The sequence below is a fragment of the Penicillium crustosum genome (assembly GCF_028827405.1).
Source record: "Penicillium crustosum strain IBT 35664 chromosome Unknown utg000005l_segment0_segment0, whole genome shotgun sequence".
Classification (NCBI taxonomy): Eukaryota; Fungi; Ascomycota; class Eurotiomycetes; order Eurotiales; family Aspergillaceae; genus Penicillium; species Penicillium crustosum.
Window position 1 is genome coordinate 3,429,191 of NW_026623126.1, and position 14,912 is coordinate 3,444,102.

At 47.2% G+C, this 14,912-nt stretch overlaps 5 protein-coding genes across 5 annotated transcripts; 2 read left to right on the plus strand and 3 right to left on the minus strand.

Annotated features, from left to right (window-relative positions):
* Positions 1-171: 171 nt before the first annotated feature.
* Positions 172-1,475, minus strand: N7487_011971 (glycoside hydrolase family 16 protein; the record flags this gene model as incomplete). The annotated part of the gene is made up of 4 exons (XM_056879701.1): positions 172-385; positions 446-990; positions 1,055-1,332; positions 1,385-1,475. 4 exons carry the CDS (start codon positions 1,473-1,475, stop codon positions 172-174), a joined length of 1,128 nt encoding a protein of 375 aa, XP_056725020.1.
* Positions 1,476-2,354: 879 nt separating this feature from the next.
* N7487_011972 (Zn(II)2Cys6 transcription factor) lies at positions 2,355-4,661 on the minus strand (the record flags this gene model as incomplete). The annotated part of the gene is made up of 7 exons (XM_056879702.1): positions 2,355-2,793; positions 2,846-3,078; positions 3,133-3,555; positions 3,606-3,922; positions 3,982-4,477; positions 4,528-4,551; positions 4,614-4,661. The coding sequence occupies 7 exons, from the start codon at positions 4,659-4,661 to the stop codon at positions 2,355-2,357; spliced, it is 1,980 nt and encodes a 659-aa protein (XP_056725021.1).
* A 1,385-nt stretch (positions 4,662-6,046) lies between these two features.
* On the plus strand, positions 6,047-6,329 carry N7487_011973 (uncharacterized protein; the record flags this gene model as incomplete). The annotated part of the gene is made up of 3 exons (XM_056879703.1): positions 6,047-6,103; positions 6,160-6,225; positions 6,294-6,329. 3 exons carry the CDS (start codon positions 6,047-6,049, stop codon positions 6,327-6,329), a joined length of 159 nt encoding a protein of 52 aa, XP_056725022.1.
* Positions 6,330-7,139: 810 nt separating this feature from the next.
* Positions 7,140-11,870, minus strand: N7487_011974 (putative GTPase activating protein (Tsc2); the record flags this gene model as incomplete). Its single annotated transcript, XM_056879704.1, has 1 exon — positions 7,140-11,870. One exon carries the CDS (start codon positions 11,868-11,870, stop codon positions 7,140-7,142), a length of 4,731 nt encoding a protein of 1,576 aa, XP_056725023.1.
* A 974-nt stretch (positions 11,871-12,844) lies between these two features.
* On the plus strand, positions 12,845-14,879 carry N7487_011975 (uncharacterized protein; the record flags this gene model as incomplete). Its single annotated transcript, XM_056879705.1, has 6 exons — positions 12,845-12,869; positions 12,927-12,959; positions 13,020-13,122; positions 13,179-13,244; positions 13,305-13,611; positions 13,665-14,879. The coding sequence occupies 6 exons, from the start codon at positions 12,845-12,847 to the stop codon at positions 14,877-14,879; spliced, it is 1,749 nt and encodes a 582-aa protein (XP_056725024.1).
* Positions 14,880-14,912: the final 33 nt, after the last annotated feature.

Sequence of the window (14,912 nt, forward strand, 5' to 3'; positions counted from 1 at the left end):
TTACGTGACGTGACTCGAAAGACCCGTGGACTTTCTTAATTAGGAATGGTAAGAAATTCCGTTTGTCTACACTTAATCTAATAGAGATACATCATTCCAATCAAAGAAGTCCATCTATCAACTGCCATTGACAGCTAATATATAGATAAAATCCAATATCAAGTAACTAATCTACAGGAAAAGAAACCCGGAGAAAGCCGCAAGGACAGACAAGAAACCCAAGCTACCAGCGCCCAAGTTCGAAGCTGCGTTAAAAACGGGAGAAGCAGAGGGGGAGCTGGAACTAGAAGACACTGAGCCAGATTCGGAGCTGGAGCCGGAGTTAGAGCCAGAACCGGAGGCAGAGCTAGACGGCGTGGCAGTGTTGGTAGCAGAGATAAGACTTCTAGTAAGATCCGGACAGTTAGACACAGCGCCAACAGATAAGCAGGATATGGAAACTTACCCGGAAGTAGTAGCCGAAGTCGTATTCGATGTAGTCGAGACAGTCGAAGCAGTCGACTTGGTCGAAGAAGTCGAAGAAGTCGAGTTAGTCTCGGAAGTCGAGTTAACAGAACCCGTGAACTTGATACTCTCATAAGAACCAGTCTGGTCAGACCAGGTGTAAGACTCGGCCGGGTTGTAGTTGACAATAGTAACGTCCTTGATATACATCGTGAAAGGAGCCTTGCTGTAATCAGTCTCACCACCGGCCCATTCGATCGTGCCCTTCGCATTACTTGGGTCGCCACCGGCCCAGATACCGATACGCACGTTCATGGGGGTCTGGGGGTATCTGGTTCCGGATTTGGCATCGTTGAAGGATAGAGTGCGGAGGACCTTTCCGTCAACAGACCAGGTGATGGCTTCTTTGGTCCAGGTAACCTTGTAGGTTTGGAATGTTGCCTGGGGTGTCGAGATAGGGTGCCAGATTGCGCGGTCGTAGGTCGTGGTATCTCCCTTTCCGAAGTAGTTTGATTCGATTTGGGTTGTGTCACCGCCAACGGCTTCCTGATATAGGTATTGAGGTTAGATATATGAATGAATTGGAGGAGGGAGGGAATATGCTATTTACCCAGTCGATCTCGTCAAGATCATCCGACTCGAGCACGATGCTGCTGACGATGCCAGTGCCAGGGGCTGCTTTCATGGTGACGGAGACTTCACCGAAGAAGATGTAGAAGTCTGTCTTGATGGTGGGGGCATCGCCCTTCTTGTTGACAGTGAACTCGGCGCCGTTTGAGCCGGTCTTGACGTTGCCGGCGGTAGTAGTCCACTTATCTAGACCCGAGCTCTGGGTGAAGTCAAAAGTGTGTCTCGACTCGGTTGTTCCAGGATTGGCCGGGCAAGTTTCTATAATATATCAGAGGGTGTTTATTTTGGATTTGTTGAGTATGGTATATACTTTTCATTGGATTGCAGTCGGTGTACGTTTGACCTGAGACCAGAGTCGCAGCGGCCAAGCCTGCAGCGGCATACTTCAAATAGCCCAGCATTTGAGATATCAGATTGGTATAAGAATGGAAATATGTATGATACGATATGAAAAGAATGAATGGAAGAAAGAGTCGAGGTTAACAACTAAGAGTAGTGACAGGCAGTTCTCGGAAAAGACAGTATGACAGACCTAAAGAGAGGGGAACAGGAATTGGAGGTATTTTAATATTATAGGTATATATTATTGCGCTATTATCGGGTTATTCTATCATTTAAAAAGTTCTGCCTATTATGTATCTGGATTCCGAGAGTTTGAGACATGTTGTTTAGTGGCGGTTATTTAGGGCTAATAGTTCGGGGACATCCGAAACATTTGGGCGCAGAGGGACCTGAACCTATTAAATAGTAATTAGAGTCACCAGGTAATTTCCACAAATTCATACTCCTAACGAGGCCCTAATAAAGATGTCTTAAAACGAAGCCCCCCTAATGGAGAATATAGTGCTGTAGAGGTGATATAAAATATGTGTCTTCTTCCTAATAAGGTAAGTCAACTTTTATGCGCCGAAGTTGGAACCTGGGTTATTTATAGTCGGCACAGATACCCGATGGAAACTGGCTGTGTATTTTCTTCCCAACTTCAACGAGTTGGAGCGCCGAATAAATTAATTACATCATTTTCACTCGTTGGCCGATGTTTAGAGTCCAATGGGCTCCGATTTGGTTCGGTATTGCATGTGGTATGTTCATTGCGTGGGATTTCGCTGTGGGTGTAACCACTTCATCTAGCCTAGAGGCTATGCCCGGAACGGAATCTGCAATTTTACTTCGTATATTAATGCGTATTTGGGTTATCAAACAGAAAAACGAACATCGTATTCCAATGTACCAACTATATTCAAGAACATATGCCCGAGAAAGTTGAAATTGTGGGCGAATCAAATGCTAGGATCATTTCCGAAATCAGAAAAATGATCGCCAAAGGGTATAAACATCTCATTCTCCGGAAAAAAGGGTATCTCAGAAAAATCCTCCATCCCAGCCAGTAAAGACGGGGAGAAAGGAGAAACGGCGTCGGCCGTCGAAGGTAGAAATAGGTCGTCTGGCATCCAAGGTTGCAATGTAGTTGACTGAGACTGTAATTGATGATCTTGACTTGAAACCGTTGCATTTGACTGATCGTCGAAAACTTCTCCGGCGAGCGATAAAAATTGCTGGAAGATCGTTCGTACTTGAATAATTGGACGGCTTGTTGTTTCAATGCGGGTCAAGCAATCGGTAATCGTGGTCATGAGTTTGAAGTCATCGGTATCTAATGTTGCAATGACATTGCGGAACAGAACGAAGTATGCGGTGATGGGGTAGACGAGAAGTGTCCTAGATACCTCGTCAGAACTCATCTAATTTTCATGTGAAGAACATAGCTTACCAGTGCAGCAAGGCCACATTGTTTTGTCTTTCGGCAGATATAAATATCGAAACCAGTGAAGATATACCCTGGTGGGCTTCTAACAAACACTGTTTGCGTATATCGATAGACTGGTCTCCTGCACCCTCAGTGATATGGAAGATGGTGGTCATAATCGAGTGATAGGCAAATTGGAGAGCTGATATTTCAGATTGAGCATCCAGTCCTCTCCAGGCGAGGTATGGACTCGAAATCTAGGTAACAGGTCAGTGGTGTAAGTAAAAATAGGTCTAAGGTAAGTTCCTCACATGCTCAATCCTCTCTTGAATTTGTTGCATATTCACCAACCAAAGTTTCCCAATTCCGTGGGAAGATGATAGACCACCTGTCAAAAACGATGACTGTCCCCTAAGGTATGGCACGAGGGCAGCCTGTATTCTGGCAAGACTCACGTGAATTTGAAAGAGATCCGAGGTGGGATGCTGATGGTCGGATAGGTCGGAAATGAAGTGTCCAAGTTCAATATCAAGTAAAGGCTTGGATCTTCCCATTTTGAACGCAAAATTCTGATCCAGAATATAGCACCAAGCGACACAGTAATACTGTTCTTCACTCACAGTACCTCCTGTCTTCATGATAGTGTCAAGACCCAGACCCATACATACCCTGCATGCAGCTTTGGTAAGTTCCCAGCATACATTGATGTCGCCGGATCCCTGATGGAGGAATATCTGGTTTTCATTAGATCCAATACCTTCTTCCAAGGATTGCAAATACTCACACCAGAAATAAGAGCCTGTAAGAGTGCGAGCGAAGGACTCGTTAAGAGAGAGATACTCCGAAGAGCTACTTTTGCTGCCGCCTGGAATTGCACTACGTTATGTGTCATTTCGTGGATAAGTTCACTGTCGATCCCAGTCGCGGTGATGGCAGTCAGAAACCTAGAGGCCATGGAATCGACGCAAACAGTGCTGATGAGCAGGTCGTGAGGCGATCCGGTCCTATGAAGGAGATTGAGTCCCATTTGCTTGAGGGTTTCTTCAGATATGTGTCTGAAGTAATCCCTAACAAAGGAACCGAGGGTTTCCTCCTTCATGTCTATTGGAAGATATTAGAATCAGCCAGTCTTATTGAGCACCAAGTAATCAAAAATGTACCTTTTAACATCCAGGTTAATAATTCAAACGAAGGTGTTCTTATTTGCTCTTCGTTGGCAGTGATGTCACTGACAGCTTGTACGGGATCCTCAAAATTTTCCGAGAGTTGAGAAGCCAGCCTCAATCCCGATTCCAAGATCTGACGGCGATTGATGGCGGGCCATTTCAGATTGTCTAGTTGGTACTGAATCGTGGCATGGGCATAATGAAGCGAGAGAGGTTTATCGGAGCCCGGAGATTCGCCATGAGACTGTTGATAGTCTAGCCTGGGATACGTGTTGGACGTAGTTGAAGAATAATTGGACGGTCCCGGTGGCGAAATTGCCGGATCTTGAGGGGTTGAAGTTACTTGGGGTGATTTTGGACGCGTCCGACTTCTGTTTTTCACCACCGCCAGCTGACTGTTGTTTTTGGTTCGCTTCCTGACGCGCTGACGATTGCATGTGGTATCGTTATCCTGGCAGTTACCACATGGATCGCCTCTGTCACAACGGACCTATGCTTGGTTAGTGAAACTGATAATTTTATAGGAAATTTGATTCATACCTTTCGAGAGAAACACGAGTCACACTGGAGTAGGGTATGAAGCGATTAGCATACTTCGCATTGTAACAATCATAGGAGCCCCGTACCACTGGAAGAGGACTAGAATGATCTTTAACTGCTGGCCCTGATGACATTCTGGTAGAAAGCAAGGGTGGTAGGATATTGAAGAAGCATAAGATATGAAAAAGAATGTGATTGCCAAAGAGACAAGGCGAAAAGACAGTAAGAGTAGCTTGGGATATCGAAGCGTACAAAAAAAAAGAGTGTGGTTGCCATTCTGTATCTTCTCCCAGTCGAGGGAACAATATATACTGAAGCATAAGCCTCTAAATTAATCTCTAAATGCCTAATAGATTGCTAACTTCCGCTTAACTAACCTAGTAAAGAACCATAGAACGTGTCGAACTTGATATTCTAGATGGTCCCACTTGGTTTATTTCCGTATGGGGCTTAAAGGGGGCTCTGCTGCTGAAGACTCGTTCTGGTTGGACAGGTACGCTCTGATCAGTTCTTTATTTTCAGGTTTAAACTATTCTTAATGCTATTTTTATATTTTTTATGTGTGTATACGTACAATAACTGTGCTAAGCCCCTGACGGGGTTCGTTTGACAAGGGTATATAGTGCCTTGGCACCGGATGTATGTACCCTCCCCAGTCAAAATTCTGTCAATGTGGAACCTGCATGTATCTTCACACTAGTAAAGTTGGCGTTTTATTACACCCGCATACTGTGTTTTTGTTACTAAATCACTTGCAGATTGGTGTAGATGGTATATGCAATACACCACACTCCACATTCACAGAATCCCAAGGTTCTGACTAGACAGGGTACAGCCACAGCCCTATGCTTCGCGGAAGTCTTAACCTCCGTTCGCCGAACTTAACCTCCGTTCACCGAGGTCCGTGCATCGGATATAAACCGGATATAGCCCGTGCATCGGATATACTGTAGTGGCGCTATTATTAGTTACCCCAAATGGCTTTTCTAGAAACTATAAGACAACGTTCATATAAAAATGTACAATATATGGGGAGTACTTTATATATATATGTACTTTGGATATGCTAATCGCTCTAGGGCTTGATATTGTGATTATGTCATGGGCCTGTTTACCTGTTCACATGAATGTAGTACATATAGCATAAGATCTCAATTCCAATACAATAAAACAATAAGAAAATCACATCAAGAAAAGGAATCCGCTTGTCTACCTAGTGAAGTGTTGTTCTCATAGGAGGAAAAACGTCGATGATGAAAAACCAAGAACAGCAATTCACATGTTCAACCCTGTTCATGATCGACATCAACTTTCTGCAGCCCCATAAATTTCCATTTGACCGTCTATAATTAATCGGTATGAATATCAACACCAAACAAAGCAATCGATCAGAAGATCTCGGTTGTATATATTTCCCGAGAAATAGGTATAAGTATATCCTCCCATGTCCTTGGATTGATAATTTACAACAGACAACTCTCCAACAATCCTCCTTAAATCTCTAAATCCACTTATCATCATGCGTTTCACCATCCTCACTACTCTCGCCTTTGTTGGCCTTTCCATCGCTGGCTCGGTATGAATCATTTCATACCTATCATATCCCATTCCACCCAGCTAATTCCATAATAGATCCCCTCTGGAGGGCAGTGCAAGCAGGACGGAAGCTTGGGTAACTGTGAATCCAAGCTCTGCGTGGTATGATCCTGAATATAACTGCGAAAGCAAGCCCTGGACAGAAATGTGCTAATTCAGTTCTGCAATAGCAATTGGCCAACCAGCCCTTCGGAAAGTGCAAATAAGCGTGCACGCGGAGAAAAGTACCTTTGACAGTGTACAGAGTCAACTGGATTGATTACAGACGCGGAGCCACTTTCTTTCATATCATACCGCTAGGATATAGAAACACTATTTATTTCCACAACCAAACCATGTAGACCATCCATGGATGTGTTAGTAGGTTGTAGCCGTGGTATTTACTATTACTTTGACTGCTCTCTAATAAACAAATGAGCAATAAGCCTGTAGGATCTGCATTATATATTTCTAGGTCTTGATATAGCGTTAGACAGTGCTAGTTTTGGACAATAAAGGGCTAATCGCCAATGTAGACAGGTTTAATTAGTTTGGAAGAAGAAAATCCGATTTGGGAGGCTTTGTCTGCTCTGACGTTATAGCGATTGATAAGCTGGGCTGAAACAAAGCCGAATATCCAAGGCATGTTGGTTAAAATGGATAAAAAGAAGGCATCGTCATGTGAACTCGAGTATAAAACACTGGTTTATTTTACTATCCTAATCGCGACAGTCGCTGACAGACATAACATTGAAAACAAAAAACTTTTGGGGCGGGAAGGGGGTATTCACAAATGCAACAATTGTCTTGCATCAAGAAAAAACACAAGATGATGTACATGAAGTCGTTTCTAGGGGTCGTTGGTCATCGGGAGGGGAAAGGAGGGAGAGAGGTGGTGTAAGATAAGAAGAGAATGAAGGGAAGGAATTGAGAAGAGAGGATGCCTTGTAGATACGACTAGGAAAAGGAGAAGAGGATAAACCGCAGAGGTCATCTCGCCCAATATTGTCATCGCCAAGACTCTCGAGAAAGAGGGATTAGCGGGCCCAGCGGGAGAAATCCAAATTCTGGAGAATATTCGTGTCTGCTGCTGCGTTCCATTCCGCAGCAAAATCCGTCTGTACTTGAGGTGCACGAGAAGGGAGTTCCTCCGAGAAGATGTTGGCTTTGGTATTCCGTCGTAGACCTGGATAAGCCCCCTCGGCGGCCTCAGAGCCTTGGCCTTGGGCCGTGAGAGCCCGCTCGCGGACTTTCTTGATTTCTCGCAGACGGGTGGTCCAGGACGAGGTGTGCTCGCCACCCTTGTTGCTCCAGACAAGCGAGAAGACGGACGCGTTGAGAGCAAGAATGCGAACAAAGGCTGCCAAGTTCTTGCCGGAGATAACCTTTGGTGCCGCAGCAGGTGAGACGTCTGGGAATCCGGGCTTGCTCAGGACCTGCACACTGTAGTAGAGCTTATGTGGGTCTGTCTCGCCATTGGCATTGCCACTTTCGTCGTAGGCAATCCGAGAGGACGGGGTAATGACAATATTGATAGAGTTGAACTCGGATGGAATTGTGTCAAAGTTGAAGGGCAAGTTGGATCGGTTGAACACGATCGTAACATGGTTATTGCCAAGGTTTCGTTTCTTGTTGACGCAGGCCGGATCACGGTCAAAGTCCGTGGGCATCATCGTCGCAACGTGGTAGACAATTTCAGTCACACGATCCCGCCAAGCATAGGTGTATTCTCCATCAGTGTCGGCATACAATCCTTGCGGGTTGAATTGGGGATTCCGAAGTGACACCTTGGTTCCCAACCCCGACAGCAGGTTTTCATAATCCGCAGAACCACCAGTATTCGCTAAAATATCCGCCTCCTTTGTCTGGCCATTGTCAATATAAACAATACCGATCCGGTGACCATCCACAATGTCGGTGCGATCAAAATTACTAATCGCACGTCGAGTGATATCGTCTTCCGGAACTGGGATAGGCTGCATGACTGTAGGCGTAGGGAAGGCAGTGGCAGTCAATTGAAGCATAATATGACTCGGAAGGATTGCCGTGCGCATGGAGTCGGAATGTAAATGGGCATCTGGGGTTGGAGGAACTTGATGCGGCAGAACTGGGGCCGTCCGCTGTTGATAGACAGAGTATGTGGTACCCGATGCCTGGCGCTTCGTAATCTGAGACAATCCAGATACTCCGGCGCTCTCAACGGTGACGATACTCATGCCGACAATCCAGGACTTCTTTGCAACTGGGCCATCCTCAGGGGAAGGAGGGAAGGTTTCGAAGGGGATGGTCTCTCCGAGATCCGAATAAGCAACTCGCTGCATCAGATCAATAAATACTTGGCTTTGTTCTTCTACCACCTCTTTTCCATGTTCGTCGTGATAGATGAGCCTGCTGGTGATCCAATTCACATGTTTTGGACGATCCTGGAGCTTCAGAGACAAGAACCAGAAGACCATGACATGGTAGGTGAGATTCGAGATATACTTTGACATTCCATCTTGAGAGGTCTCGAGAGCTTCAGCTGCATGGGCGGCAATTTCCTTTGCCCCAGCACTGAGCCTAGACTGAGGAGGTTGGTTTGATATAGACGCCCTTGCAGCCAATTCAGAGGCTTTGTACCGATGCTCTCGAGAGGTCTGCAAAAATCGGATGCAGATCCCGAACACAGTGCGGATCTCCTCCTCACGCAAGTTGACGTAAACGTCAGGCAATCTTGCAAGCAGAGCCAAGAACTCTAAGATATGGACGGCAATGTTTGACATGGTAATCACCTTTGACATCCTATCAAGAATGCTGTTTAACGATTTCGTGACTGACATTGGGATTTCATGGCAACAGAGTGATAGTGCCTGAATGCACCCACGAGACGTGCCGCCCCATGATCCGATGATACCCTGCATGAAAGCTCGGACAAGATCATCCTTTTCACTCTTAGCAAAGTGTTCGTGGTAGCTGACAAGCATACAAAGCGCATCGAAGATACAGGCAGCCACATCGCTCTTTTTCAACCCAGTAGTCTCAGGAGGCTCGTGGAAAGTTCCATTCTTGACTTGATCACACAGAATGCTGCGAAGAAGCGTGATCTGAGGGATGGCATCCCTGAAAAAGTCTTTGTTGCCAAGCTGAGGTCCGATATGAGTAAGAATGTAGCTGTAAACATCCCAGTCGGCTTCTCGTTGTAATAAGGTGATCACAACTTCGACCCACATCTTCACCTTCAACAGCCCCGTGATCCTTGTTTCTGGTGTTGTTGATTCGGAGGCGGGAGATTCCTCCGGGTGGGCGTAAGCAAAAACAACAGGGCTAGATTCTCCAGGTGGCTGCTCTGGAAGAACTTGTGGCAGAGCATATGTCCACACTGGGGCCGTCAGTTTTGATCCACGGGCAGAGATAGAGCCACGCCCTGGGGCCGACTTCGACATAGGGGTTGACGCAGACTCCCTCATTGGAATCTTTCCGGTTGGTGAGACAGGTGAGTTATCATGCTGAGGAATCTCGCGGGTTGGGCTATCGCTGGGGGCCTGTAGTTTAGAGCCAGGATCAAGATTGCGACCCAGCACGTTCATCAAGAAGTCACTCTCCGATGTTGATATGACTGTGACTGAGCCAGCCGAGTCACATCGCAGTCGGAAAAGTAGCTTTAAGACCGTCAAACGAGAGTCTATTGGTCGACTTGGAGATTGAGCAATATCTAGAAGCGCCTCGAAAACCATCACAGCTTTGGTCGAAGAGAGGTTCAATGCACGCAGCATCATCTTCACAAGGCCCACAGCACAGACATTTGTCAAGCTTAACTCCAAAACACTGGTGGTCGATGTACGACGTTGAGATCCATGGCTGGGAGGATGTTCGCGCGGTTCGTCTCGGTTGAGCTCCGTCTGCATCGGCGCTCCGATAGTACTTATCAGCAACTTGAACGTATCATCATCACTGTACTGTACGGCCGGGCCGGTTAACAAAGACACCAGGGACTCCAAGAAGAGAAGATCATGCTCTGCCGAGAAATCCTTCAATAGAAGCCCGAGAAGACCGTGCTCTGGTGCAAAAAGCAAATGCTCATGACCGGAAAGAGCTTCTTTCAACGTGTCCAAAGCCAGGATGCGGATGTCTGAGCTTTGCTTTCGTGATAGAACAAAATACTCGACCAGCTCACGGCAATGCTGAGCCCAATCCGAGTTGTTGGAAGGATGGCAGAGCTTGTCTTCTCTCATCGAATGGAGGATGATTTCAGCTTGTGGAGGATCAATGTGCTGGTATATCTTTGTGAGGAACCGGACCGCATGTTGTTTTTGCTCTCTGTTGAGTTGTTCCCACTGAGATTCAAGTACGGAAGCAATGCGGATGAGATTTGCTAGAATGTAGGACTTGGTTTCGTCGTACGTTGGTTTGAGCTGAGGGCTAGTTGCAGAAGTGGGGGATGGAGCTGACTCGTCCACAAGCCTGCGAGAACACAGCATGAGAAGATTGGCAAATGCCATCCAATCCTGTTCTAATGCGACTCGAAGGTAGTCTCCTTCCAGAATATTTAGACACAGATCCAACAGGTCGGCATCCACCCTGCTATCGTCTTTTTGGGCAATGACTTGCAATGATTCCATCAATTGCTCAAAGGGAAGCTCGGGCATGCCATCTTGTCCATAAGCACGAACAAAATCCGAGAACACATAAAGCGTGCCACGGAGAACATTTAAGTTTCGACTTTGTTCGACGGCGCACGACTCTCTCAGGAAGTCATGAAGTGTATTCACCATCTCCGCCTGTCTTCGTGATTTGGCTAGACTGCGCACTGCTCGCGATGTGGGCCCAGAGAGGGGTTTGACTGATGCATGGATGCTGCAAAGGACTTCCAGGAGAGTTGGGAAACTTGTGTCAGGCACATCGGCGTACATAATGACGGCGTCGAATACGGCCAAAGAGTTCTTGATATCTGCCGCAACACTTGTCCTCTTGCAAGTAGTAAATGTTTCTGTGAGAAGCATTTCGATTTCATCCTGGGTTGGCTGTTTTCGCTGCAAAGTGATCAGGTCGACCGCGAATTGGAAGAGGTCTCCAAACACTGCTTCATCGTGAGTGGGTCCGTGTGTTTTAACCACTTTTCCTTTTTTCGCCTTCGATCGAGCAGATGCGATTGTTTCATAGAACGGAACAATCCACGAGGAGATGATGTGGAGAATTGAGGAACTCGCGAAATCCAACTTCCTGCCATGGTCTGATAGGGAGATCAACGACTGTACGCGCGCAGCAATCACATCCGGCTCGGCGGGGGAAGCTATCGATTCAAAAATCAGGCGCCTAGCTGACGGAGATAGATCTTGACGGGCTGCGATCGCTTCTAACAAACGGGCACCACTTTGCTGAGCATCCAACGAGCTTTCATGACGCAAGAGATATTCGGCAGCCTCCCACAGCACCACGGACTGCTCGGAGCTGAACCATGAGAGACCCTTTGATAAACTATCAGCCTCTTCAATCGCCTGAGTTATATTTTGCCTTTGCGATAGATTGTGCAGTGACGTCTCGAAATCCAGGCCACTCGGAGTGTCCGAGGAACTCGACACGACACTGCCACGATGCATTGATTCGGATCCGTGTCCACGTCGATTTGTTCCGCGAATATCCGTGTGATATAGCGAGTCGCTGCTGCTTTCCTGTAATGAGACTGGGGAATGCGATTTAGGTCGACCGACACCTAGAGTTTTGAAAACATCTGCGAAGCTGGTTGACGAGGGTTTGTGCTGGGAGAAGTGTGGAGCATCATCGGGAGACATCCGCCCAGTAGCATAAAGAGGGTAGAGTCAGGAGGACGTGGCTTGTGAACTATTTGACAGTCAAGTTAGTCCAGGTATTGCATGACCCACCCAAGATAGGTAACATCAAAGGACAGATAGGGAATTTTTACTCTTTAAAAGTGACAAATAAGAGCTTTTGACTACATAGGCAGCTCCTATGATAAGAAAATGCACACGCAGGGACTCAAATGATGCCTGGCAAGCTGAAACAGTGGGTATTTGGTGATCAATATCGGCGCGCAAAATGACACTGATCGGCAGCGGATAGTGAATTGAACCGGGATCACAGGGTTAAAGTGATGAATATCAATGGAACCAGTATCCCCACCGGATCGATGACACAACAAGCAAGTGATGTGATGTGGATTGAGAGGGGTTTATCAATCACGCACTGGAGATGAAGATATGCCAGCCCAATCACCTGATGTACTTAGTACTGATGTCACACACCGCCTAGCATATGTGGCAGAAGGGGCGGTGAGAGATGAGGTTAAGGTTAGTTAGTTTTTTTTAACTAGACTCTAGATTTGTTATCTGTGTGTACTTTTATTAAGGATAAGCATCAAAGGGGGGTTGAGACTATAAACAGAGATAGTCAGGGACTGTTTAAGTGTAGTTTCTCTAGGGGGTATTCCGTATGTAGAGTACACGCTATCAAAGCATATCCTCTCTCTCTACCCTTTTGATCTCATTCAAATCACATGACTCATAGTTATCGGGAAGGCAGAAAAGTCAATCAAAGTGGGGGGGGCGGTAACCACAGAGAGGCGGTTTTCTTGCGGCTTCAAAAATTATTTCATTCTTTCTTCCCCCTTGGCAGAAGCCAGGAACGGCACCCTACATTTCTTTTCTTTTCGAGGGTCTTTGGTTATACTGGTCATTCTTTTTTAAACTCAATATCAAATCACACATTTCTTGTCTCAGTCGGGTTTTTCGTCCCTATCATCACCAAGATGAAGTACGTCGTGGTTTCTGGAGGTATTTATTCTGACTCAATCTATTATGAAAAAGCAGTAACTGACTCATGTACAACAGGTGTCATCAGTGGCATCGGGAAGGGCGTGATTGGTACACCTCTCTTTATACCGAACTAGAAAATAAAAGTCCGCTCGGTCTAACTTTCTCCAGCCTCGAGTACCGGATTGCTGCTGAAGACTCAGGGTGCTCGAGTCACCTCGATCAAGATCGACCCTTATATGAACGTCGATGCGGGAACCATGGCCCCTACCGAGTATGTGGTTGATCAGTCCTCATTTCTGAATGCTGTTCCTGACGATGATTTATTAGGCACGGAGAGGTGTTCGTGTTGAACGACGGTGGTGAAGCCGATCTTGATCTCGGAAACTACGAGCGGTAGGTTTTTGTCTCCATGAGTTTATTTGACTGGAGACTAATTGATCTTCTGCGATCTAGCTACCTTGGAGTTACCCTTGGAAGGGATAACAACATCACAACCGGAAAGGTCTACAAGCATGTGATCGAGAAGGAGCGCCGCGGTGACTACCTTGGACGCACAGTGCAAATTGTGCCCCACTTGACGGACGCTATCCAGGAATGGATCGAGCGTGTGGCTAGAACCCCCGCTGACGACACCAACGAGGAGCCGGATGTTTGTGTTATCGAGCTTGGTGGCACACTTGGTGACATTGAAAGTGCTCCTTTCGTTGAGGCTCTGCGTCAGCTGCGTCGTCGGGCTGGCAAGGACAACTTCGTCCAGATCGTATGTTCAACCAACAGACCACTCGATTCCAGCCAATTCTGACTCTTTCCTAGCACGTTTCCCTGGTCCCCGTCATCCACGATGAACTGAAGACCAAGCCTACCCAGCAGGCTATCCGGGATGCTCGCTCGGCTGGTTTGAGCCCCGATCTTATTGCATGCCGTTGCGAGAAACCCCTTGACAAGGCCACCACCGATAAGATCGCCATGTTCTGCCAGGTTGAGACAGAGCAGGTGATTGGCGTGCACAATGTCAGCTCTACTTACCACGTCCCTCTGCTTCTCGAGCAGCAAGGTTTCCTTGGTGTTCTGGGTGACCTTCTCAACATGAAGAAGCTCGACATCTCTCAGACTCAGTTGCTCAAGGGCCAGTCCACTTGGAAACAGTGGAAGACCCTTACGACTGCGCAAGAGCACACATTGGAGACTGTCAACATTGCTCTGGTTGGCAAGTATGTCAGTCTCCACGACTCTTACCTGTCCGTCATCAAGTCGCTTGAGCACGCGGCTATGGCTTCCCGCCGAAAGCTTAACATCATTTGGGTCGATGCCTCGCACCTTGAAACCGAGTGGGAGGAGACCAACTCCAAAGAGTACCACAAGGCCTGGTATGATGTCCACACCGCCCATGGAATCTTGGTTCCAGGAGGCTTCGGTACTAGAGGCACTAATGGTATGATGCGCGCTGCCCACCACGCCCGCACCAAGTCCAAGCCTTACCTTGGTATCTGCCTGGGTATGCAGATTGCCGTCATTGAATACGCTCGTAACGTCTGTGGTCTCGAGGGTGCGAACTCCGTTGAACTTGACGAGCGTACCACGCACCCGATCGTGGTGTACATGCCTGAGATCGACCAGGTGAACCTCGGCGGTACTATGCGTCTTGGTTCCCGTCCTACCCTCTTCCAGGAGAACTCCGAATGGTCTAAGCTCCGTTCTCTCTACGGGTTGGATCGCACTTCTATCGATGAGCGCCACCGCCACCGCTATGAGGTTAACCCCGAGTATATCGATCAGCTCCAGGCTGCCGGTCTTCACTTCATTGGCAAGGATGACCAGGGTGAGCGCATGGAGATTGTTGAGCTGAAGGACCACCCCTGGTTCGTGGGTGTTCAGTTCCACCCCGAGTATATTTCTCGTGTCCTGGCACCCAGCAAGCCATTCCTTGGATTCCTCTCCGCCGCAGCCGGCTGTTTCGACCAGGTCAAGGCTATGTCCCAGGCCAAGGAGACGGATTTGGCTAACGGCGTTAGCAACATTGTTGTCTAAGCATTAATGGTTCCCAATGAGGTCCATAGGAGT